Raw genomic sequence first — 27,214 nt, forward strand, 5'->3', positions numbered from 1 at the left:
CCAGGACTTCTGACAAAAGAAATAAACTTAGAGTTAAACATGATGAATGTTGTAATTATTCCCTGAACTATAGTTACACGATATTAATACTAATATTTACCTTAAAATAGACTCCAAATTTAACACAGTGTCCTTCCAGATCAGGGGTAAGGCAGGCAGGTGTTTTCCCAATGGTGTTCCTCTCCTTGCGTGCTGTCAGCCCCTATGCAGTATTTCACAGCTAGACTGTAAACAAAAGTTATTCCAGTTGGCTCAACGTACATTCAATAGTAAAATCACAGAAACGAATGGTCTCTGTTCTCCAAAGTATCATCTTGAGCAGACTTTTATTATTTAAGTGTTATAGTTTGCACACATTATTCCCAGCTGGAAATTTGCGTCCAGTTTAACAGTTACATAATATAATCTTTCACGTGAGAATTTTGAGCAACACAATAGGGGCATGAAAATAGACTAACCTATCCTTCTTGGCAGAAAATGTCTTGCTTAAAATGTAAAAGAAATTTTATTTTGGGAACCCTGTGAATATGTTGGAGGAAACCTACATCGTTGAATTTGACACTGGAGTTAACTCTAGTAATAACCAGAAAGTTGTAGTTATCATCACCACCCAGTATAAAAATAAATTTTCCTCCAGGTTGTGTTTGTGCAGACACGCGTGTATAGAGGGTTAGGTACCACCTACATTCGTTAGGTCATGAGGACCTGGAGGGTGACGCACAATCACCCTGAAAACGTGTGAGGACCCCATAAAAACCCTCCATGGGGAGAGAAGTCTGTCTCTGGATGGTTCTGAGGTGAGTAGGGTGAGGTTAGAGCCAGCGCCCGCGGAGTGGGCATCATCTAGTGGCGCCCCTACCCCGCCCGCCAACAGCTGGCCCAGAACCTTCCTTCCCCCACGCCCCGTCGCGCCCCACAGTATCCCTACCTACCTCCAAGCCCCAGAACCACCCGCGACACCCGGACCCGCGCCCACCACCCCATCCCCTAACTCCCTCCAGGCGGGATCCCCTCGAGCCGCCGCGCTCGTTGCTCGCCCATTGGCCCGCGCGGTCCGGGCCGTAAAGCGACTAACGGTTGCCGCTGGCCCGCAGGGTGCTGAGGAGATGGCGTCGGGATCCAGAGCCACGGTGCCTGAAGACTCGGTCCGAACCGTCAGCCCCGGGCAGCGAGGCGAGAAGTCTGTCTCCGCGCTCACCGGGGACTCGGTGGAGGCGGGGACCCTGAAGAGCGCCGCGTCTACTGTGCGGTGGGTGGTGGCCTCCCCTCGCCCCGTGAAGCGGAAAGCCGTCCGGGAGGCGGCCCAGCGGCGGCTCCAGCTCCTGCCGGGCTCTCAGGCCGAGGGCCGGGGACAGGGGCCCGAGGAGGAGGAAGAGGAGCCCCTTCTGTCGGTGCCGGAGGAGGATGACGAGAAAGCGCAGCCACTGCCCCCAGTCTGCGTGTCCCCCATGAGGGGGATGTGGCGGGAGGAGAAGGTGGCCCTGTATTGCGACGAGGTGCTGCAGGGCTGCAAGGTGAGGAGAAGGAGAAGAAAACGGACGGGAATCCAGGGGGACTCGGGTCTTCCTCCTATGCTGATGGGGGTACAGATGGCACAAAGAAACCCTGCATTTCAAAAAGTAAATTTACGGGGCTTCCCTGGTGGCGCAGTGGTTGAGAGTCCGCCTGCCAATGCAGGGGACACGGGTTCGTGCCCCGGTCCGGGAAGATCCCACATGCCGCGGAGCGGCTGGGCCCGTGAGCCATGGCCGTTGAGCCTGCACGTCCGGAGCCTGTGCTCCGCAACGGGAGAGGCCACAACAGTGAGAGGCCCGCGTACCACAAAAAAAAAAAAGTAAATTTACTCCACGCTTCCACCTTGTTAGAGGTTCCCAGGCCCTGTTAAAAGAGTTCCAATTCGATTTTCCTTCAAACAGATCACATAGTGTTTTCTGGTTTTCTGAGAGGTTATCAGTGCCCAGGTATGCATCTTAGTGTTTTCGTTAACAATCTGTGCCCAAGCGTAAGGATAAGGTTACTTAGCCTTGACTTTTACACTACAATAACTCAAAACGTTTACACTTTAAGAGTGGTTCCCAGCCATCAGTCTAGGATGTGGAATGAGGTTTTGTAAAGAAGATACATACTTGGTAATACTGAATAGAGCAAATATTGTTTCTTCTAACCTGTTTTTTCTTTTTTTAAGTTATAGCAGAAGAATTTGTGTACAAGGATTTCATTGCACCGATGTTTATAAAATTTAAAAACTAGAAACTAAATTTCCAACTATGGGGGCTGTAAAGAACTTGTGGTGGCTTCATGTAATGGAAAATCATGCAGCTGTAAAAATTATGTTTTCAGAAACTATAGATGTGCTTATGCTATAATGTTAAGGAAAAAAAATCAGAAGACAAAACATATGCTTCATATGTATGGATGAATATATGCATAGAAAAAAGACTGGAAGGAAATGCACCAAAATATCAACAATGGTTATTCTGGCTGTCAGGATTAGGGGTGGTTTTTGTTTTCCTTATATTATCTGTATTTTGCAGATTTTCTGTAGGTTAACCATATTTTATAATCAGAAGAAAAATTTTAAAAATACTGTTACCATAAAACTAGAATGGTACTTAATGACCAACTTATATTTGATATTCGAGGTTGGAGAAGGCTAGACCTCTTAAAGGCAATTGAAAAACATTTATATAAATCACAGTGTCATTAATCAGTCAGGGTCTAATGACTGAGTTTCATAATAGTTTATATTACTTATCATCCTGAGGTCGCTGAATTGAAATGTAGAAAATCAAATGGGCAGATATTTATTGAATGCTTAAAATGCTCATTTGTTTTATAGAGTAGATTTCTATTTTAAATTTTTATGTACTGAATAAATTTTAAATAAAGTCAATAAATCTTTAAAGTTCAGAAAAAGTCATTACTGTTTTTTAACATGATAATAACTATGTTTTTATATGTATAATTACAGTATACTTTTTGCTCAGTGGATTAATAAAACCAGTTACTTAAAACATAATAAGTAGATGTCTCATCTCTGAATTACTCTATTGAGTGAATAGATCTCTTTTAAATTTATTTTAATTTTTTAATGTTTCTATTTTCCATTAAATATAGATTCAGTTAAAAATCTATTATTTCCCAGGTTTTTCATTATTTAAGGGTATATCGGTTTCATATTTAAATAGAAATCAGTAAAAAAATATATAAATCTATAATTTCATGTATTTATATGTATCTATTTTTTCTTTTGCTAGGCAGAAGATGCTGATGATGCTATGTGTAGATACCTATCAGAAAAATTAAAGTTGAAAGGCAAATGGCTTGGAGTCTGGAAAACTAATCCTGAGTTATTCTTTGTGAAATATGAAGAAGCTTCTATTTCTTTTGTTGGTATACTGGTTGAGGTAAATAATTTTCACCTGATCCTTGTTCTTTGAGTGAAATTATCAGTTCTTTTTAAGACCAAAATGTAACCTTATTAATTTGAGGCTTTGATACTTAAACAAAGGTTGACAAAAGTTTACTTCTATTTTAAGTTTCTAAGCAAATTAATAGTGTAAAAAGAAGGTAAGGAGGGATATTAGCACCCATTTACCTATAAACAGTTGTCATTAAATCAAATCTAGTAGTATTACATAATATTTATTAGCCTAGTTTTAATTGCTCAAATAACATAAAAATAAAGTGCATTTCTTAAAATTTAGTAACTTAGGCTTTAATTAACTTGGGCCTTTTTCCCCCATCATTTCTCTTTAATCTTCATTTATCTGAATTATGAGGTTTAGTTACATTAGGAAAGAAAAAAATAGATCAGAAAACTATTGGTAAAATTTGAAATATTTTCCTATGAAAAGTGCCCTTTTAGTATAATACATCCACTTCCAAACCTTCAGCTGATACAATTTTGCTTTTATAGGTCTATATGTTAAATATTATAGCATATTTGACATGATAAATTCAATTCACTTAAAGGTTAATTATCCCTGTATAGAAATCAATATTTACAATCACAAATGGTACCCCTGTTTCAGATAGATATTTCAAATCTGTGGTTTCGGTGACAAGAAAAAATTGTGTTTGAAACTCATTACATTGCACACTGCCTGAAAACAATTCAATTCTGTGTTATATGGAAAAGTAAATTAGTGGTATTTTTACAGTAAAGGATGGCATATTTTCAGTCATAGATGCTACAAAAGAATATGAAAGTCTTGGGATTAATTTTCCAATAATACTCTATTTTTAGTGGTTCTTTGAGGTTTGACCAACTTCAGATTTTGAGTTGATTTTGCCTAGAACTTTCATAACTTCTTTGGACTTTTTTCATGTGGATAAAATAAGAGGAGGTGGACTCTATAGTATCTGAAAAAAATTTTTTAACAGTGTAAGTTCGGGCTTTTTCAGTCAAGTTTTATGAGGAAGTCCCACATATACAACATATTAAAGTGGAACATTCCTGATTGAAATGAGGGATGGTAACATAGCAATTGCTTGGCTTCTCTCTCAACATCACATGATAGCCCCTACGTTCCATAAAACTTTTCAAGATCCCTAAAGTTACATGGAAACTCACTGGATTGGGTTATCCAACAATTCTATCAAGTTCTAAGATTTTACATGCAATATATTTACTCTCTTCCTTATTCCAAAAATAACAAACAAGATTACACATAATTAGATTGCTTTAAAATCCTCTATGAAATGCTAACGTCCTTTAAACATTAGAAAGGTGGGAAGAAAAGCGAGAACAGAAGAAAAGCAGAATAACATATTGGCAGATTCTAATTTGCATTACAAGGCATTGAGACTAGCTCTTGGGACCTCTTAAGATTGTGCTGCACCATTCACATTTGGTGGTTTTGTCTGCCTCCACTTCTTTAGTCTTACTTGGATCGAAATATCAACAGTGCTATATAATGCTCCTTGTTCTGAAGTTACAATAATCTATTCCTATGGACCTCAATCTCTGGCTTTAGCTTTAGATGCTATATTAGTTTTTCTATTGCTGCTGCAACAAATTACCACAAATTTGGTGGCTTAATATAAATTTGTTCTTTTACAATTCTATAGGAAAGGAATCTGACATGGGACTAATTGGGCTAAAATCAAGGAGTAGACAGGGCTTATTCCTTTCTGGAAGCTCTAGGGAAAAATCTGTTTCCCTGTCTTTTCCAGCCTTTATAAGGTACCTGCATTCCATGACTTGTGGCCCCCTTTATCCATTTTCAAAGTCCTTCTCACACTATCTCTCTGGTTCCCTACAGTCTAGAAAGGTGCTTCCATTTTAAAAGACTCATGATTAGAATGGGCCCAACTGGGTTATCCAAGAGAACTTCCCCATCTCAATTCCTTAACCATAATTACATCTGTAAAGTCCCTGTTGCCTTGTAAAGTAATATATTCACAAGTTCTAAGTATTAGGGGACCATTTGAGGGCCATTATTCTGCCTAATACAGATCCATACAACAAAGAGAAAAGGCTTGGAAATATAATATTTGATTGGAAGGAAATCTAGCATATCCTTCTTTGTTACAAAGTGGGCCAAATAGTAAGGAAACTTTTTTATAACCTCTGTAGAAAGCAATTTGGTAAAATATATTAAGAACTTTAAAATAGTTTATTTGTTGTAAGTCAGTTATTTCTCAATAAAGCTGGAAGAAATAAAAATAGTAAGAAATAAATAGACCCCACTGCACAGAAAAATAAATAAAAATTAAAAATGTTCATTTTATTTCTAGAAATTCATTCTATAGAAATCATAAATGTAGAAAAAGATTTAATGTATTTAAGGTAATCAAGTCATATTTATAAAATAAAAAATTGGGAAGACCATAAAAGTTTAATAATAGGATATGGGTCAAATAAATGATAATTTATTCATAAGATAGAATATCATGTAGTTATAAAACTTATGATAACAAAAAAACTCTTAATGATTTGGAACATGCTCATTGTGTACATAAAGTAAAACAGAAGACACAAAACTAAATATACAGTATGATCCAACGAAGTACATAGGAATAAAACTGGAAGATAAAGAGCAAAAGGTTAACAGTGATTATCTCTGATGACAGAATTTTGGTTGATTTTTTAAAATTTTGTAAAAAAAGCATGTCTAGTCACCATCAGTAAGCTTTCTTGGACAACATGCTTTAAAATTTTGTTTATATCCCTTGATGAAGGCTTAGAGAATCTTTAATTTGCAGATGTTGAAGGGAATTCTCAGTGGATTCTGGAAATTGGTTATTTACCTGATTCTGCTATATCATAGTTGTAAAGAGGAAATAGTAACTTTGGGCTGTGCTCAACATTCACAGCTTGCATCGCGGCTATTTCCACACACTCCCAACTCCAGTAATAGGCTCCTTGGTTTTAAAGCCTGTTTTAAAACTTGGTGATCTCTAGACCTGCTGGACAGCTTTTGGGATCTCCCTCCATCATCATCCTAGAAATTTCTTTCATCATTCTCTTGTGTAAATAACCTATTTCCCCAAATTGCTTTTTTCTTAGTTTATTCTCTCATTTTGGCCAAGGATCTTATCCTAATAGCTTCACGGGTAAGGGCACAAAGTAGATAAAATTTTTGTGATATTGTGTGCTTGAAAATATCTTTACAGATCTTCAAGTTTATTTGACAGATTAACTGGATACACAAATTCTAGGTTTGATTTCATGCCCAGAATTTGTAAAATTCTATTCCATTGTCTTCAAACTTCCAGTGTTGCTGGTTGAGAATCCAGTGTCACTGATTCTTTGATGATATATATATAGATATATAGATATAGATATATAGATATAAAATATATGTATATATTTTTGTGGCTGTGTTGAGCCTTCGTTGCTGCGCATGCGCTTTCTCTAGTTGCAGCGAGCAGGGGCTACTCTTCGTTATGGTGCGCAGGCTTCTCATTGCAGTGGCTTCTCTTGTTGCGGAGCAATAGGCTCTGGGCTTGCGAGCTTCAGTAGTTGGCGGTGCGTGGGCTCAGTAGTTGTGGCTCGCGGGCTTAGGTGCTCTGTGGCATGTGGGATCTTCCTGGACCAGCACTCGAACCCATGTCCCCTGCATTGGCAGGCGGACTCTTAACCACTGTGCCACTAGGGAAGTCCAGCTGATATATTGTTTCCTGTCTGAAAACTTGTAGTATCTTCTCTTATAGTATTGTCCCCAGAGTCCTTCACCAAAATGATAGCAAAGGGATTTTTTAAAAGGTACCCAAGGACAAGAGATAGAAAAGGAGACAATAGCAACACAATTTAGAAGGTGTAAAACATATAAATAAATGACAACTGACTTAGTAGAGCTAAGAAAGTTGAATTCTGTTTACAGTAGGGAAAGCCGAAAAAAAAAACAACAACACTTAATTTACACTGCATAACCCCAAAGGCTTAGGAACTGACTGTACTGAGAACTTGAATTGGCTTGAAGATGGAGCTTGAATTCAAGAAGAATAGCTTGAAAGCTATTTAAGAAACAGAGACTTCCCTTCCAGGAAGATGGAGTAGACAAACTTTTCCCTATTCTTCCTATCAAGTACAGCTAAAAACCCTGGATTATATGTGTAAGTAAACATAAGACTCTGCAAGTTGGAGAGAAGGCAGATTGTCTAGGGACCTTGTGACACAAGGAATGACATGATGATGAGTTCCCTGGGCTTTGCTTCATATATCCTAGACTGTGTACCAGAGGAGCTGGAAACCTGGAAACACCAACAGGTGTAGGAAAAAAAATAAAAAATTCCCCTCAAAAGCCTGCTTTCTCTAGTCAAAGTTAGGAAAGGGACAGCCAAACAATACAGAAAAAAAACTGCTGCTCTTCACTCCCATCTTGCAAGAAAAGACAAAGTGAAGAACCTACACTTCCACCCTTGCCAAGTTGTAACAAGGCACACTAACCCCACTCCCAGAGTGGTGTTAGAGAAGATCTAGTGGGAAGAAAATGGGGAGCTGGGTGATAAGGAACTTTCCCTGCCTTCCATGATGTCAGTGTAGACTACATGGGAAGCCTGGACTACCACCCCCACTGGTAAAGGGACTCCTTCCACTCCCTGCAAGGATGGTGTCAGAAAAGGTCTAGTGGAGAATCAGAACTTTCACTACCACCCCCATGATGTTAGTGGAGACAACGTAGGGAGCAGTAATGAGGTGCTCTCCTCTCTCTGAGCCAGGGTGGTATCAGTGGAGGCCTAATAGAGAACCTGAACTCCCACCCCTGAATAGCAGTAATGAACAACCCCCTCATCCTCCAGGATCAACAGAGGCTGAGCAGAGAATCTGGACTTCCATCCCCATCTGGCAGTAACAAAGCCCCTTTTCCATGCCGGATTGGTGTCAGAAGAGGACTGATAAAATAAAAGATTTAAATAAAATCAATACTCTCACAATGTAATACACAAAATGTCCAGTTTTCAATAGAAAATTACTTGTCATCACTCTCAATTACTTCTAAGACCCAGGAAGATCTCAACTTGAATGAGATAAACCAATAGACATCAACACTGAGATGACACAAATGTTAGAATTATCTGGTAAGGATTTTAAAGCAGCCATCATAAAAATGCATCAGTGAGCAATTATGAACACATGCAAAATGAAAAAATAGGTCTCAGCAAAGAAATAGAAAGTAAGTAAATGAAAGATATAAAGAAAATGAAATGATGTAAAGAAAAACCGAAACAAAGTTTTAGAACTAAAACTAAAAAATATATAGTAACTGCAATTAAAAACTCAGTGGATGTGCTCAACAACAGAATGAAGACAGAGGAAACAATCAGTAAACTTGAAGGTAGAATAATAGAAATGACCTAACTGAACATCTGAGAGAAAATAGATTAAAAAAAAAACCCCTAACCAAAAAATAAGCAAACAAATAAAAAACGGAGCCTCAGGGCCATGTTAGACTGTAACAATTCATGTTTTCAGAGTCCTAGAAGAAAAGATTGGGCTGAAAAAAATATTCAAAGAAATAATGGCTGAAATTCCCCAAATTTGGCAAAAGACATAAACCTACAGATTTAAGAAGCTGGCTTGAGAAGCATGGTTAAAGATGGGAGTATCCCACTGAAAAAAAGATTGTGATACTTCATTGGTACTGAATGTTAGGATCCTCTGTCTTCTACCCTGATTCTCCTTCTAGAACACAGGCATATCTCTCTAGGCATTAAAATTGAAAGATTCTTCTATGATCAGTTCAAAAGAAAAGATCTAAAGATACTGATACATGAAGTTCCCATGGAAAGAGCCTGGGCAGAACATCTTACAGTGGATCCATAGTAGACTTGTTCCACACAGACCTTCCAATTACCTTTATAGTACTCAACTCTTAAATATGAGCAGACAGCCAAGGGTCACCAGACATTTGAGGAAACTTAAATATCAAAACAGTGGTTAAAACAGCAGAAAAGAAGACATTTGGAAGAAACAGATGACAGGGAGAAGAAACACACACACACATATATAAAACTATTAATATTCTCAGAAAGAAGAGACAAGCTAAAGCATTCATGAAACAAGAACTGGATCCTGTATGATGGGAAAATTCCAAGAAAGAAAGAGAGCTTTTGGAAAATAAAAATACAACAGCAAGTGAAAAACTGAATAGAAGGATTAGAAGATAAAGTGGAGTAAAATCTCCCATAAAGTAGAGCTGAAGGACTAAGAAATGGAAAGGAAAGAGAGGAGAGTAGTTAGGGGATTGGGTCCAACATCCAATTAAATGTTCTAGAGAGAGAAAAGGAAGGAGGGAGGGAGGGAAGAAAAGAAGAGGAGAAGGAGAGAGAGAGAAAAATAGGAAGAGGAGAAAACAAGAACAACAGACAGAGGAAAGAAAATTGTCAAGTTGTGAAAGTTTCCTAGAACAAAAGGACATGAATTTCTAAATTGAAAAGGCCCACTGATTGTCTAGCACATAGTGAAATTTGAGAACACGAGGGCCAAAGAGAAGGTTGAGCAGGATTACAGAGAGAAAAACAATAAGTTCATATAAATGATCAAGAGGCAGAATAGCATTGGACTTCTCAAAAGTAAGTTCTTAACTTTAAAAAGCTATGTAAGTATATTGTCAACAAAAGTGATATCCTAACCTAGAATTCTATACCCAGTCACACTATCAGTTAAGTAAAAGAGTAGAAAAAATTTTCTCTTTTCAAGGATATCATATAGTATATAGCCTTTTCAGGTTGGTTTCTTTCACTTAGTAATATGCATTTAAGGTTCCTCCATGTCCTTTCATGGCTTGATGGCTCATTCCTTTTTACCACTGAATAATATTCCATTGCCTGGATGTACCACAGTTTATTTATCCATTCATCTACTGAAGGGCATCTTGGTTGTTTCCAAGTTTTGGCAGTTATGAATAAAGCTGCTATAAGTAGCATTAGGTAAATAAAATCTACTTAAAAATAAACAATTTTATTGGAGATGTACTTGAAAATGTTTAAAATTCAATATTGGAAGTGTATTTTTTTCAGCTTTATTGAGGTTTAACTAACAAAATTGTAGGATAGGGTGTATAACATGATGATTTTATATATATATATATATATATATATATATATATATATATATATATACACCCATATACATTGTGAAAGGATTCCCTTCATTAAGTTAATTAACATGTCCATCACCTCACATATTTACCCCCCCCCTTATTTGGTGAAAAGATTTAAGTTCTATCTTAGGAAATTTCAAATATATACTACAGTGTTATCAACTATAGTCACTATGCTATACATTAGATCCTCAGACCTTATTCACCTTATAGCTGAAAGTTTGTACCCTTTTACCAACTTCTGTAATTTTAAATTTTGTGTTAATACTTAGCATAATTTATTAATTTTTAAAGCTACTGTCAACTCAGTGGTTCTCAAGCACTGATTTTCAGACGTGCTGGAGGTTATCACTCTATTGTGGTGATATGAGACAAGTAAGCACAATATAGTGTGCAGTTTATGAAGCTAAATTTATTCAACCTAAGGACTTTACCTTTTTTTAGGATTTCATTTTTTGATTATGTCCATTCTACTTTTTTTTGGTACTTTATTATCCTTTCTTTTAAAAATAATGTAATATAGATAGTAGGATTTTTAAAAACATACTTTTATGGCAAAATTAGTCCAAAAACTTTTTTTAATACTACTATTTTATAAAATCCCAAAGTCTGGCAACTCAAACTTAGAATAATGTGGGAGATAGGCAATTCCTCTCATGAACCTTAAAATTAATGTTGTTTAAGAATTAGTTTGAAAAATTGTGTTTATATTTTATTCAATATTGATCTATTATTATTATGTATGTTGATTGTTAGAGAAGTCATAAAAATTTAAAAGAAGAAATTTTATAAGTAGGTCATATTTGAGAAAGAATTCTTGTGGTTTACTTTCATTTATAATTACAAATTTTATAATATTTATCTTAGGTAACTTGTAAACTACGCCAAAGCTCATCATCTTGTTTCAAAGTTACTGTTTCTGTTGCTGAGCCCTTTTCTTCTAACATCGCAAATATTCCAAGGGATTTGGTCGATGAGATTTTGGAAGAACTAGAGCATAGTGTGCCTCTCTTGGAAGTGTACCCTGTTGAAGGACAAGATTCTGATTCACATGATATTGCTTTGGCCTTGGAAGTTGTAAGGTATTAGAGGTTATTTCTTCTGAAAGTTCAATTCTCATATTCAAAAAGTTAATTTAATATGTAAGTTTTGTTCATATAGGCACTTTATTTAACTTTTACTCACTGCTGAATTCAATTTTTCTATTTTTAATGAACATACTTGTAACTTTTACTTAAAACATTCTCTCTTGTGGAAGTTTGCTGTTTTTTGATCTTGCATTTTACAAAAATTGAATTTTGAACAGTTCTAGAGATAAGTAATGCTAAATTCTAGGGAATTCCCTGGCAGTTCAGTGGTTAGGACTCAGCACTTTCATTGCTGGGGCCCAGGTTCAATCCCTGGTCGGGGAACTAAGTTCTGGGAAGCTGCACGGCACAGCCAAAAAAACCCAAAATCCAAAAAACAAAACCACTAAATTCTGTTCATATTTAAGCATCTTAAATATATTAGATTTCATTTTTCACATTTAAAGGTATTACAAATACCTGATGTCTTCATCCCCATTGTGATTGCTTCTTACAAGTTGATATCATTTGAGAGAAGCTATACGTAAGCATAATACAGAATACTGGGGGCATGTTTTTGTTTTCCTAATACTCCCCCAATATAAAAATATGATGATATCTCAAGTATTATTTCTTTGGTAAACAAAGCCATAGCCACAATCTATGAAATGTGGAACATGAATTTTACAATCCCACTTCAAGAAACATTATCTTATCTGTAGTAACTTGAAATAGAATGCAGATCATCTAATGTATAAAGTTTTACTTTTAATATTAGTTCACTGAAAGATCATTTTGAAATATTTTTCTTAACAATTAAGCTTCATATAAAGATTTCTGACATCAGAATGTCTTTTTAATTCTAAACATGTACTGGCTGATTTTGATCACTGTCATCTCAATTTGATTTATCATAGGTTTTTTTATGACTTTCTTTGGAGGGACTGGGATGATGAAGAAAGTTGTGAGAATTATACTGCTTTGATTGAAGAAAGAATTAATTTGTAAGTATAGTTAAAAGCATTCATCGCATTATGTAAGATAAACATTGTAACTATACCCATACTTTTCAGGTGGTGTGATATACAAGATGGAACAATACCTGGTCCTATTGCACAACGTTTCAAAAAAACTTTGGAGAAGTATAAAAACAAGCGAATCGAGCTCATTGAGTATCAGAGCAATATTAAAGAAGATCCATCTGCAGCAGAGGCTGTTGAATGCTGGAAAAAGTACTATGAGATAGTAATGCTCTGTGGATTATTGAAAATGTGGGAAGATTTACGCCTCAGGTAATAATTTGTTCTATTTTAAATGGAAACAAAAAGATTGCATGGTCATTCTTTTATCATATCACTTGTCATATATGTTACCCTAACTGAAATAGATTATAAAAGTAGATGTCCAATTTATAAGCACAGGTGCAACTACCAATATTGGAAAATTATTTTTATATTAGCTGAATTCACTGAAATCATTGTTTTGGGTTTTTTTGATGAAAAAAATCGCATAAATCTAGTCCTTTCCTTACCTTTCTCCTTTACCTTCTTAATTTTGGCCAAAGCATAAGTAAAGAGTAAGTAGACATCATCCACATATAAAATGAAAAGTAGAGAGAGAGTTGACTAATTTGGCTGCCTAATTTTTTTTCTAACCAAAATAAGTTGTTTTTTTGATGTTAAATAAAATAATGCAGATTTAACTGGCATCATTCTCCAGAATACTTCAAAATGTATTAAAATATTTTTACATTACTGTGCAGTAAAGTATATATTTCTGTCTTTGTTTGAAATAGAGGGGAAAGAGGAATTCTTGCTCATGACCCCAAAATTAATGGAAAATCTTGACTGGAGCCAAAGGACTTTTGGCTATTTCATACTAAGTTGTTAAGCTCCTTCCTTTGTGTTCCACCATTACTCATTCTTTGCCTTAGGAATTCTAAGCCATATTTTACTTGTCTAACAATTAATTATTAGCCTAAATATTTTCTTATTCTATTTTCTTTCAAGTTTGACCTTTTTAAATTTTTATTTATTTATTTATTTTTTGCGGTATGCGGGCCTCTCACTGTTGTGGCCTCTCCCGTTGCAGAGCACAGGACAGGCTCTGGATGCACAGGCTCAGTAGCCATGGCTCACGGGCCCAGCCGCTCCGCGACATGTGGGATCTTCCCGGACCGGGGCACGAACCCGTGTCCCCTGCATCGGCAGGCAGACTCTCAACCACTGTGCCACCAGGGAAGCCCTCAAGTTTGACCTTTAAAAAAAAAAAAAAAATTACTTATTTGTTTATTTATTTGGTTGTGCCGGGTCTTAGTTGCAGCATGCGAACTCTTAGTTGTGGTGCGCATGTGGGATCTAGTTCCCTGACCAGGGATTGAACCCAGGCCCCTGCATTGGGAGTGTGGAGTCTTAACCACTGCACCACCAGGGAAGTCCCCAAGTTTGCCCTTTTTAAAAATCACTAATAATCTCATTCTAGTGCCCATTTTTGATGTTTCATTGTTAGTGGGATTCCTGTGTAACAAAATCTTAGGATTACTTTGGGGAATCAGTATAGATAAGATTTTTGAAATCCACTTATCTAGAAATCCAGATTCAGTGAAAGTTGAATTTTAATACAAGTTATCGTTACTAGACTTTATATTCTAATGGTATAGGGCAACACAGAGTCCTCTCATCTTAAAAGTTATAATCACAGAGAATCTTATTCCAGGGGTGGTGGAGTGAGTTAATTGGTCAAACCTTTCCATAGGTAACAATTATAATATCTGGCAAAATATATTAAAAGTCTTCAAATATTTTAAGGCACTATGAAATGACCAAAAGCATCAGGAACAAGAAAAGTTTATCCTTGGAATGGGTAAGAAATGGGAACTTGTGGCATTCTGTTCTGAGGGTCATCACCAGTTCTCATAGCCCAGGCAACAAAAAAAATGGCATCTTACTGTTTCAAGGTGACAAAGGACAGTGCTGGCAGAGCAGCTGGAAATTTAGTTGGGATAGTCTGAAAGTGAGAGAGCTGCAAAAGGAGTGAGACCCAAAATTTGAGCATAAACTCTGCTCAGATCCTTGGCTGTCCACTAAACTTTGCTAGCAATGGCAGGGGAGAGAAATCTGGGAACTCTGCTAAATAAGGAAGTATAAGAGCAAAACATGGAAGGTGAGAGAACTGAGCAGAGATGTCAGCTGCTACATACCTCAAGGAAAACATTTTGCATTTTGAGGCCAGGCAAGTTAACTGCCTGCTAAAATACAGGACTAACAATCCTCAGAAGAACATAACACAGAGTTACCAGAGTATATTATCCAAAATCTCCAGTGTTCAACCCAAAATTAACAGGTATGCAAAGAAACCAGAAATTCAGATCTATCCTCAGGAAAAAAAGAAGTTAATAGAATCTGATTTTGGGTGGGCCCAGATGTTAGATTTGTCAGACAAAGACTTCAAAGCAGCTTTTATAACTATATCAGAGAACTAAAGGAAAGCATAAGTATACAGAGAATCTCAACAGAGAAATGAAAACTATAAAATAGAACCAAGGATTTCCAGCTTCAGCTCTGACATGGAAAGAGCTTGTGAGTTATCAGTCCTATCCTTACAACAAGAAAAAAGCTGAACAAACTTGAAAATTACTTTCTTGGAACTATCAGAGAACTGAGGTCACAGGACAAACTGCCACCCTGAAATCTGGAGAAAGGTAAGAGTCACAGCTAAGATCTGCTTACCTCAAACAGAATCCACTAGAGCCATAAATTGTAAGACTTAAATGGTAATTTTGATAGATTGCTGGAGGCTGAATGTTAACAAGTATGAGAGAAACTCCTGGGGAGCTGCAGTTCTTAGGGAGACCTCATACCTTTGTGGGGTTTAACCTCCAGGAGTCTCACTAGGTTCTCAGGTGAAGAGCCAAGAAAGATCCCATTATGACTGTGGCAGGGTGAAGGGAAAAGTAACCACTGTGAAATATACCCCGAGCATTTTCCATAACAAAGATCTATTCTCCAGGGGAAAAGACTTTACCAGAGCTTTTTCCCACCTAGAGGAAGAGCATTTCCCTGACTCTAGCCCCATCTAGCCTTCTTGTCTGGGTAAAGAGCAGACTAAGAAACACTTGTGAAGGTCACAGTTTGGTGATACAGAATCAGTAAAATTCTGAAAATCAATCATAAGAATATAGAACATTTCCTCTCTGCCGAAACTTAAAACCACACCAACAGGATTCCAGTATAATAACTGGATTATAGTTAAAAGACCTGTAAGACGCAGACTCTTCCAAGAGTAGTTTTAAAGGAAGAGGAGGAGACAGAAATATGGAAAGGAGAGGAGACAGAAATATGGAAAGGAGAGGAGACAGAAATATGGAAACTACAGCAATTTGAAGCCTCTGACACCTAAAGCTACAACAAACAAACACAGGCTACCTCCTGGTTGGATTAATATAAAACCTCACACTAAAAGCCTATCTCCCTCACTTCCTATTAGCCAATACATCATGCGTGGGTTTCAACAAAAAATTATAAGATATGCTAAAAGGCAAGAAAAAACTAAGTCTGAAGAGGGAAAGCAAGCATCAGAACCAGACTCAAGTATGATTTTGGAATTAACCAAACAGGAAATTTAAAATAGCTGTGATTGGGACTTCCGTGGCAGTCCAGTGGTTAGGACTGCGTGCTTCCACTGCAGGGGGCACAGGTTCAATCCCTGGTCAGGGAACTAAGATCCTGCATGCCGTGCAGTACAGCCAAAAAGAAAAAAAAAAAAAAGCTATGATTAATACGTTAAGGACTTTAATGGGAAAAAGTACACAACCTGCAAGAACAGATGGCTACTGTAAGCAGAAGATGGAATCTGTAAGAACAAATTAAAAAATCATGCTAGAAATCAAAGACACTGTAAATAGAAATGAAGAATACCTTTGAAGGGCTCACCAGTAGATGGGACACAACTGAGGAAAGAATCAGAAAGCTTGAAGATATGTCAATTGCATTGTCTCAAACTGAAATGCAAAGAGAAAAAATAATGAAAAAACAACAAAACATACAAAAACTGTGGAACAGTTTCAAAGAATGTAGCATATGTGTAATTGGAATACCAGAAGAGAAAAAGGAAATGCAGCAGAAAAAAAATTTAAATTAATAATGGTGAAAGGGCTTCCCTGTTGGTGCAGTGGTTGAGAGTCCGCCTGCTGATGCAGGGGACACGGGTTCGTGCCGCGGTCCGGGAAGATCCCACATGCCACGGAGCGGCTAGGCCCGTGAGCCATGGCTGCTGAGCCTGTGCGTCCGGAGCCTGTGCTCCACAACGGGAGAGGCCACAACAGTGAGAGGCCCGCGTACCGCAGGAAAAAAATAATAATAATAATGGTGAAGATTTTCTAAATTAAATGCAGACACCAAACCACAGATTCAGGAAGCATAGAGAACTCCAAGCAGGATAAATACCCCAAAATTGTATAAATAGGCATATTATATTTAAACTGAAGAAAACCAAAGATAAAGAAAAAATCTTGAAAGAAGCCTAGGGGGGTAAGGAAACCCTACCTATAGGTGAACAAGAATGAGAAATTCAGTGGGCTCCTTATAAGAAATCATGTAAACAAGGTGATAGTGGAGTGAAATGTTCAGTGTTGAAAGAAAACCACCATCCTAGAATTCTATGTCTAGTGAAATTATCCTTCAAAAGTGAAGGGGAATAGCTTCCTTAGACCCCCCCCAAAAAAAAAGAAGAGCAAACTAACAAAAACCAAAGGAATTTGTCACCAGTAGATTGGCCTTGCAAGAAAGGCTAACGGAAGTTCTTCAGGGAGAAGAAAAATTATTACAGGTCAGAAACTCAGATCTACTTATACAAAAGAAGAGCTTTGGAGGAGGAATAAATGAAGATAAAATCTTTTTTTTTTCTTATTCTCAATAGATCTCTATCAATCTAAAAGATAACTATTTAAAGTAATAGTAGTTATGATGGTATTGGGTGGTAATTGTTTATGGATTGGTTAAATAAGTGACAGTAATATCATAGGGATAGGAGGGGAGAAATGGGAAAACTCTGTTAAAAGGTACCTGTACTGTACATGAAGTAGTATAGTGTTATTTGATGGTGGACTTAGTTTAAAATGTATATTGCCATCTATAGGGCAAACACTAAAAAAACTTTTTAAAATAATTGATATGTTAAGAGGGAAGATAAAATGGAATTACTAAATGCTCAGCTAAAACTAGAGGAGACAAAAAGGAGGTACAACAAATAGAAAACTGTTGCAAGTGTAGTAGATATTAATTTAACGATATCAATAATTTATTTTTTAAAATTTTTATTTATTTGGCTGTGCTGCGTCCTAGTTGTGGCACGCGGGATCTTTTTAGTTGTGGCACATGGGGTCTTTAGTTGCGGCATGCGACCTCTTAGTTGCAGTGTGTGGGATCTAGTTCCCCGACCTGGCATTGAACCCAGGCCCCTGGCATTGGGAGCACAGAGTCTTAGCCACTGGATCACCAGGGAAGTTCCTCAATAATTACTTTAAATGTGAATGATCTAAATACATAAATCAAAAGATAAGAGATTGTCAAAGTGGATAAAAAGACAAGATTCAACCATATGTCATCTACAAGAAACCCACTTTAAACATAAAGGCTTAGAAATGTTCAAAGGAAAAGGTTAGAGAAAGATACTTCATGCTAACACAACCATTAAAAAGCTGGAGTAGCTATATTAATTTCAGACAAAGTAGGCTTTCAGAATCAGTAAAATTATCAGGAATTGCATAATGATAAATGGTTTGATTTTCCAAGAAGACATGACAATCCTTAATGTGTGTATGCACCCAACAACAGAGAATCAAAGTATGTGAGGCAAAAACTGATAGAAATGCAAGGACAAATAGACAAATACACTATTATAGTTGGAGACTTCAGCATCCCTTTTTCAATAGTTGATAGATCAAGCAATAATAATAATAGATCTAGAGGAGAATTCCTCTTCTTGAAAAAGAACATTACAAAAACTCTACAGCTAACATCATACTCACTGGTGAGAAACTATATGCTTTCCCTCTAGGAATAAGGCAAGAATATTTTCTCTAATCACTTCTATTCACCATCATACTAGAAGTCTTAGATAGTGCAATAGGACAAGAAATAGAAATGAAAGGTATACAGGCTGGGAAGGAATAAATAAAACTCTTTACAGATGACATGACTGTCTACATAGAGAATCCTAAATAACCACCACAATAACAAAAAAGCCTGGAACAAAAAATGAGTATAGCCAGTTCACAGGATGCAAGGTTAATATTCAAAAGTCAATTTCTTCCACCAATGTTCATAGCAACATTATTTATAATAGCCAAGATATGTAAGCAACCTAAGTCCATATAGATTCAATGGAATAGTACTCAGCCATATAAAGAATGAAATTTTGCAATTTGCAACAATATGGATGGACCTGGAGGTATTATGCTTAGTGAAATAAGTCAGACAGAGAAAAATAAATACTGTCTGTATTCACTTGTGTGTGGAATATAAAAAATAAAACAAACTGGTGACTATAACAAAAAAGAAACAGACCTACAGATATAGAGAACAAACTAGTGGTTACCAGTGGGGAGAGGAAAAGGGGGAGACACAAGATAGGAGTAGGGGATTAAGAAGTACACACTACTATGTATAAAATAAATAAGCTACAAGGATATATTGTACAGCACAGGGAATATAGCCAATATCTTATAATAACTATAAGTGAAGTATAATCTATAAAAATTTTGAATCATTTTGTACACCTGAAACTAATATAATATTGTAAATCAGTAAACCTCAGTTAAAAAGTCAATTGCTTCCTTATAAACCAGGAACAATTTAGAATTCTAAAAAATACCACTTACAGTAGAGCCAAAAAAATGAAATACTTAGGTATAAATCTAACAAAATATGTATAGGATCTATATGTGAAAAATTATAAAACTATGATGACAGAAAAGAAAAGGGAATGTAAATAAATGAAGAGATAGTCCATGTTCACGGATTGGAAGAATCAATGTTGTTAAGATGTCAGTTCTTTCCAACTTGATCTATAGATTCAATGCAATCCTAATGAAAATCTCAGAAAGCTATTTTGTAGATACCACCTACTTCTAAAATTTGTATGGAAAGGCAATAGCCTAAGATAGCCAACACAGTACCAAAGAAGAATAATGGTATTGGTGAAGGAATAGACATATAGATCAATGGAACAGAATAGAGAGTCCATAAATGGATCTACACAAATATAGTTGACTGATTTTTGGCAAAGGAAATTAAATTAGAGAAAGGATATTCTTTTCAACAAATGGAGTTAGAATAATTGAATGTCCTTGTGTAAAAACATGAACTTAGACACAGACCTTACACCTTTCACAAAAAATTAACTCACAGTGATCCATAGACCTAAATGTAAACAAACTAAGACTTCTAGAATAAAACAGAAGAAAATCTATGTGACTTTGGGTTTGGCAATGAGTTTTTATATACAACACCAAAAGTATGATCCATGAGAGAAAAAGATGATGAATTAGACTTCATTAAAATGAAAAACTTCTGCTCTGTGAAAGACACTGTTAAGGGAATGAGAAGATTAGCCATAGATTTGGAGAAAATATTTGCAAAACACATATCTTATAAAGGATTTGTATCTAGGGGAATTCCCTGGCAGTCCAGTGGTTAGGACTCTGCGCTTCCACTGCAGTGGGCACGAGTTTAATACCTGGTCAGGAACTAAGATCCTGCATGGCATGTGGTGTGGCCAAAAAAAAAAGAGACATATCTAATATATAGATAGATAGATATAGATAGATCTCTTAAAATTCATTCATAAGTAGCAAATAACCCAATTAAAAATGGGAAAAGGACTTAAACAGACACCTTACCAAAGAAAATATATAGATGGTAAATATATAAAAAGATGCTCGAGGGACTTCCCTGGTGGCGCAGTGGTTAAGAATATGCCTGCAAATGCAGGGGACACAGGTTCAGTCCCTGGTCCGGGAAGATCCCACATGCCATGGAGCAACTAAGCCCGTGTGCCACAACTACTGGTCCTGCGCTCTAGAGCCTGTGAGCCACAAATACTGAGCCCGCGTGCCACAACTACTGAAGCTTGCATGCCCAGAGCCCATGCTCCACAACAAGAGAAGCCACCATGAGAAGCCCGCGCACCGCAGCAAAGAGTAGACTCTGCTCGCTGCAACTAGAGAAAGCCCACATGCAGCAATGAAGACCCAACACAGCCAAAAATAAATAAATCAATAAATTTAAAAAAAGATGCTCAACATCATTTGTCATTAGGGAATTACAAATTAAAATGAGATCTCATTATAACCTATTAGAATGGCTAAACAAACAAAACAAAGCAAAAACCTGACAATACCAATTGCTGACAAGGATGTGGAGCAATAGGAACTCTCATTATTTATGGGAATACAGAGTAGTACAGCCTCTTTTGAAGACGGTTTGATAGTTTCTTAAAAGCTAAACTTATTCAAACCGTTGGTATTTACCCAAATAAGTTGAAAATATGAACAGAAATAAAAAGGATTATTAAGGAATAGTATGAGCAATTATATGCCAACAAATTAGATAACCTAGATCAAATGGACACAATCTACCAAAACTGACTCAAACAGAAACAGAAAATTTGAATGGACCTATAGCTAGTAGGGAGATTGAATTAGCAAATTTAAAAACTATCCACAAAGAAAAGCCAAGGACCAGATATCTTCACTGGTGAATTCTACCAAACATTTAAAGAATTAACACCAATTTTTTTTTTTTTACAAACTCTTCCAGAAAATAAAAAGAGAAGGGAACACATCCCCAACTCATTCTATGAGGCCACTATCAACCACCCTGATACTAAAACTATAGAAAGACATAACAAGAAAACTACATAAACTATACCGTATAAATATAGATGCAAAATCCTCAGTAATACTTTAACAAACTGAGTCTAGCAACATATAAAAAGGATCATACATTATGACAAGTGGAGTTTATCCCAGGAATGCAAGGTTGGTTTAAAATATGAAAATAAATCAATGTAATACACAATACAGCCATATTATCATCTCAATTGTTATAGAAAAATCATTTGACAAAATTCAACACTCTTTCACAACAAAAATTCTCAAGAAGCTTGGAATAGCATGGATCTTTCCCAACCTGTTTGAGACCATCTATGAAAAACCTATAATTAACATCATACTTACTGATGAAAGAATGGATATTTCCCTGCCTAAGATCAGGAACAAGACAAGTATGTCCATTCTTGTATTCAGTTGTACTAGAGTTTCTAGCCAGAGCAGTAGGCAAGAAAAAGAAATAAAAGTCATCCAGATCAGAAAGGGAAAAGTAAAATTATCTGTACTTGCAGATGACATGCTTGTATATAGAAAATCCTATAATGAAATACTGCTCTGCGCTATAAAGAAATAAATTGCTGATACACAAAATAACATGATGGATCTCAAAATAGTCTGACTGAAAAAAGCCAGACACAAGAGAGTACATAGCATATTCCATTTTAAAATTCCATTTAAAAATTCCAAGAAAGGGGGCTTCCCTGGTGGCACAGTGGCTGAGAGTCCGCCTGCTGATGCAGGGGCCATGGGTTCGTGCCCCGGTCCGGGAAGATCCCACATGACGCGGGGCGGCTGCGCCCGTGAGCCATGGCCGCTGAGCCTGTGCGTCCGGAGCCTGTGCTCCGCAAAGAGAGAGGCCACAACAGTGAGAGGCCCCCGTACTTCAAAAAAAAAAAAAACAAAAAATAACTTCCAAGAAAGGGAAATCTATGACAGAAAGCAGATCAGTGGTTTTCTGGGAGTGGATGTGGAGGATTGACTGCAAAGATGCATGAAGGAACTTATCAGTATGATGGGAATGTTCTATATCTTGATTATTATGATTGAGTTAAATGGGTGTTTACATTTGTGAAACCTCATAGAATGGTTCATTTAAAATGAGTGTCTGTGATGTAAATTATACCTTAATAAAGGTATAATTTAAAAAATCACATATACCTTTAATTTCAAAACTAGGATTCTATGAGAAACTACTTATTTCCTGCATGTAAGATGCTTTACTCTTTGAGCAACTAGTAATTAGCTATACAGTGAAAAAAATGTATGAGTATTTCTCTCAAAATCAAAACCAATTGCTTAAATAGGTATAAAAATGCTGAATGGGTTTGATTTTGAAATGTTGAATGAAACTTTTGCTTTGGAGGACATTGCTGGTATCTTAAAATTCAAAATTTAATAATTGGTGTCATAAATTCTTAGAAACAGTTTTCTGAAATTTTAAGCTTTACAAAAATATTAACAATTGAAATATAAGCTGAAAAATATTGGTATTAATGCTGCATCCCATTAGCATCAAGCAATAATCAAAGTGCTGCAGAGAACCCAAAAGATTACACCTAAGGAGACTGCTGGTAAATATGTTGAAAAAGGAGTATCCCTTTTGGCTGACAGTAACGGTAAAAGTTATACTCAATTTTTTTTTTCCTTTCTTTCTTTTGATGACATTTAAATGATTGATAGGAAACAGGAACTGTAAAGAAAAGCAGAAAGAAGAGAAAGAGCACTGAACATCAAACAGTTAAGAAGCAATGAAGAGGGAAGCTATAATTGTTCTGCTGGGAGGCCAGCAGCCAACTATATCTATGGAGAACTTAACCTTTGAAACAAAAACAATCTGTTAAATGAACATAGTATCTCAAATTAGGCATGTCCCAAAACATTCTTATACCTAAGTATCAGAGATATAATCTATCGCTGCTTCAAGTGTCTACAATTCAGTGAATTATGAAAGTACAATCAAGAAAATTTCTACTGTATTGAAAAGTTGAGATGATTGTAGTGGGTTGCACACAGATTTTCATTAAAATGAAAAGATTTTAGAATTCAAAGCTTGAAACAGTTACCTAAAAGATTTCAATTGTTGCATTGCTCTCAAGTTGCTCATTGCTCTCAAGAAGCTTAAAATTAGTTAAACCTATTTCTCAAAGATGCTTAGTACCAAGTTTTAATTTTCTAAGTAAGTATATGTTGTCTTTTTCATGTTAATTTAATCATAAATAAATGTTTTCAACTTCAGAGTTCATGGGCCTTTCTTTCCAAGAATTCTGAGGCGTAGGAAAGGAAAAAGAGACTTTGGAAAGACTATAACACATATCGTAGCAAAAGTGATGACTACTGACATGGTAAGAAATACACTATTATTATTTGTTCATTTATATAGCTGCATATAATCAGAAAAGAAGCTCTTTGAAGGTTGGATTCTTATCTGACAGTAATGCCTTATTTCCTCCATTACATCCAGCTCAGAGATTGGCAATTAATAGGTACTAAATAAATATATGTCAGCAACTATTTACAGAGTACTAGTCTTGTTGCCAGGTGCTATGCTAGTAGCTATGGGAGACAAATACGAGAAATACTGCATTTGAGGGAGATACAGTTTTGAACCAGACCCACAGTCTTGCTTCTTCCATACATTTGACAAGTTTGAATTATGGTGGAGATATGGACAAGTAAATAGGCTATTACAATTACAACACAAAATGATAAATGCTATGATAGGAGTATGTACAGAAGGCATATAAGATGGGTACATAAGCCAGAGTTAGGAATTCTGGCAGTGCTGGCTGGAAGAAATAACCAGATGAAACCTGAAGGATGAGTGTAAATTTAACCAGCCCAAGAGGGGAAAGTGTTCTAAGTCAGAGTAAATATTTCTATCTCGTTTGACCTCTCAGTAGCATTTCACAGCTCTCTCCTTGGAATACTCTTTTTCATTGTCTTCTGTTACAATACTTTGCTGGTTTCAGTCTGTCTAGTTTTTTTATCCTTCTGTCCTCTAAATGCTTGGAACTTATCTTTTTTCTGCACTATAATATCCCTAAGTGATTTATCTGATCTCTTCCCGTGACTTCAGTTATATACACTGATAATCTAAAATATGTATCCACAGCCCACGTTTCCGTTCTGAGCCCCAGACCTATATGTCTAGCTGCCTATTACTCATCACCCCTTGATTACTTCAACTCAGATGTCCACAATTAAATTCATGATCTTATCCATTGACTTGTTTATATACTAGAGTTCTCTGTTTCAGTAAATGGCTCCACTATCTACCCAGTTGTTAATTACAATCTTCTGAGAGTTAGCCTAATCCTATCCCTCATCACCTTCATGTACCCTCTTTTATTCCTCATTAATACCATATCCTGGTGTACACCATGTTGTTTCAGAGAGCTACTGCACATCCTTTAGGTCTCAATTTAAATGTCATTTCCGTAGAAAAAGGCTTTCTCAACCTTCCAGAATACATTTTACTACATATTCCCATGTACCCTGCACTTTCTCTTATTGGCACTTTTCCTTATCATGACTGTATTAAATACTTTTGTGGCTATCTATTGCATGTCTGTCTCTTTTACTAGAATATGAGCTTCTTGAGAGCAAGGGGTGTATGTTTACCATTCATCCAATCACCTAGCATGATGCTTAGCACGAGGTAGGTGCTGAGCAGTTTTTGTTGAATTAGTAAATGAGTGCATGTTTGACCAGAGAGTATGGGGTATATGTGAAGAACTAAAAGAAGTCCAGCAAGGATGGTGTTTAATACCTAGGAGGAGAGTGGTTAGAGATAAAGCTGGACTATTAGACTGGTCTTATCTGCTATTCTACCCATTTTTATTATTTTCAACAAAATTTAACTTTCCTTTGATTTGCTTATTAGATCAGATTTTCAATAACGTTAATTATTCCACCAATTATATTTGTAACCATCTTTTAAAACATCATTGTAAAGTAAGGTATAGATTTTGCTTTTATCTCCAGCCTTTTAAAATATTTTTATTTATCTTTCTTTTGTTTTTAAATCTGTTTTTGGCTTTATTTTCCTATATGGCAGTAAGAAATTTATTTGATTTTTATTCAGTGCTTTGCTACCCTGTCTTCATTTGTGTAAGTAAATATCCATGAACTTCAGAGGACAGGATAATGAGAGGAAGGCTACTCTGAGAAGGCAGTTATCATCAACTTCCACTTTGCTTGGATCTTTGATTTTAGATTTACCTTTGAGGTTGACAAAAAATTTTAATTTGACGGTAGTTGCAGCTATGTACATAAGCCTTTAACAATTTTCTCAACTTTGAAGATTCTTTACTTGGTGTTTTTCCTCCTCTATACTCTCTCCTTAAACAGTTTTATCCATGCCCATCATCTTTATGCTGGTGATCTTCACAAGTAGTATAGCGAAAAGGCATGGACTTTGTAGTCAGGTAAATAGCCTGTCTTGGGCAAGCTGCCTGACCTCTGAACCTCAATTTCTATTTGCAGAGTGCTTTAAAAAGAGAAAAAACTGTGTACTGTTCTGATGAGGATGATGATCTCTGGAGCCAAACTGCCTGGATTCAGATTCTGGCTTTGGCACTTACTACTTATGTGATTTTCAACAAGTTATTTGCCCATTTGTGCTTTAGTTCCTCATTTGTAAAATGGGGATAATACCTTATTTCCTTATTTATAGAGCTATGAGTGTTCCTTATTTATAGAGCTATGAAGATTAAATGAGTTCATATATGTGATGTGCTTAGAATAATGGCCAGCACATAGTAAGTACTAAATAAATATTTTATTACTACTATTACGGCTACCACCACCACTGACACCTTATAGGGTTTTTTGAGAATGAAATGAGATGCTATGTATAAAATACCTAGCAGTGTCTGGCACACAGTGGTTTTTCAGTAATTTCATTCCCTTTTCTCTTTCCCTTCTTGCTTGTATTCTTTGCTGACCAACATTACTACAAGTTCTTCCCAGCACCTTTACCTTATGTCTCACTAACATACAACAATCCTAAATTTGAATTTATTAATTTAAAAAAATTTTTTGAATTTTATTTTATTTATTTTTTTATACAGCAGGTTCTTATTAGTCATCAATTTTTTACACATCAGTGTATACATGTCAATCCCAATCACCCAATTCAGCACACCACCATCCCCATCTCCCCGTGGCTTTCCCCCCTTGGTGTCCATACGTATGTTCTCTACATCTGTGTCTCAACTTCTGCCCTGCAACCTGGTTCATCTGTACCATTTTTCTAGGTTCCACATACATGTGTTAATATACATTTGTTTTTCTCTTTCTGACTTACTTCACTCTGTATGACAGTCTCTAGATCCATCCACATCTCAACAAATGACTCAATTTCATTTCTTTTTATGGCTGAGTATTATTCCATTGTATATATGTACCACATCTTCTTCATCCATTTGTCTATCGATGGGCATTTAGGTTGTTTCCATGACCTGGCTATTGTAAATAGTGCTGCAATGAACATTGGGGGGCATGTGTCTTTTTGAATTATGGTTTTCTCTGGGTATATGCCCAGTAGTGGGATTGCTGGATCATATGGTAATTCTATATTTAGTTTTGTTTGTTTGTTTGTTTGTTTGTTTGTTTTTGCGGTACGCGGGCCTCTCCCTGCTGTGGCCTCTCCCGCTGCGTAGCACAGGCTCTGGACGCGCAGGCTCAGCGGCCATGGCTCACGG

At 36.4% G+C, this 27,214-nt stretch overlaps 1 protein-coding gene across 1 annotated transcript in view; it reads left to right on the forward strand.

The window, feature by feature from the left end:
• Nucleotides 1–626: 626 nt before the first annotated feature.
• SHCBP1L (SHC binding and spindle associated 1 like) overlaps nucleotides 627–27,214 on the forward strand; it is a 45,693-nt gene continuing 19,105 nt past the window's right edge. The window contains exons 1-7 of the mRNA XM_030849171.2: nucleotides 627–797; nucleotides 1,095–1,514; nucleotides 3,258–3,407; nucleotides 11,421–11,635; nucleotides 12,538–12,624; nucleotides 12,694–12,912; nucleotides 23,746–23,851. Coding sequence (XP_030705031.1) covers nucleotides 1,107–1,514; nucleotides 3,258–3,407; nucleotides 11,421–11,635; nucleotides 12,538–12,624; nucleotides 12,694–12,912; nucleotides 23,746–23,851 — 1,185 coding nt within the window. The 5' untranslated portion in view covers nucleotides 627–797; nucleotides 1,095–1,106. The remainder of the gene's footprint in view (nucleotides 798–1,094; nucleotides 1,515–3,257; nucleotides 3,408–11,420; nucleotides 11,636–12,537; nucleotides 12,625–12,693; nucleotides 12,913–23,745; nucleotides 23,852–27,214) is intronic.

The sequence above is a fragment of the Globicephala melas genome, chromosome 1 (assembly GCF_963455315.2).
Source record: "Globicephala melas chromosome 1, mGloMel1.2, whole genome shotgun sequence".
Classification (NCBI taxonomy): Eukaryota; Metazoa; Chordata; class Mammalia; order Artiodactyla; family Delphinidae; genus Globicephala; species Globicephala melas.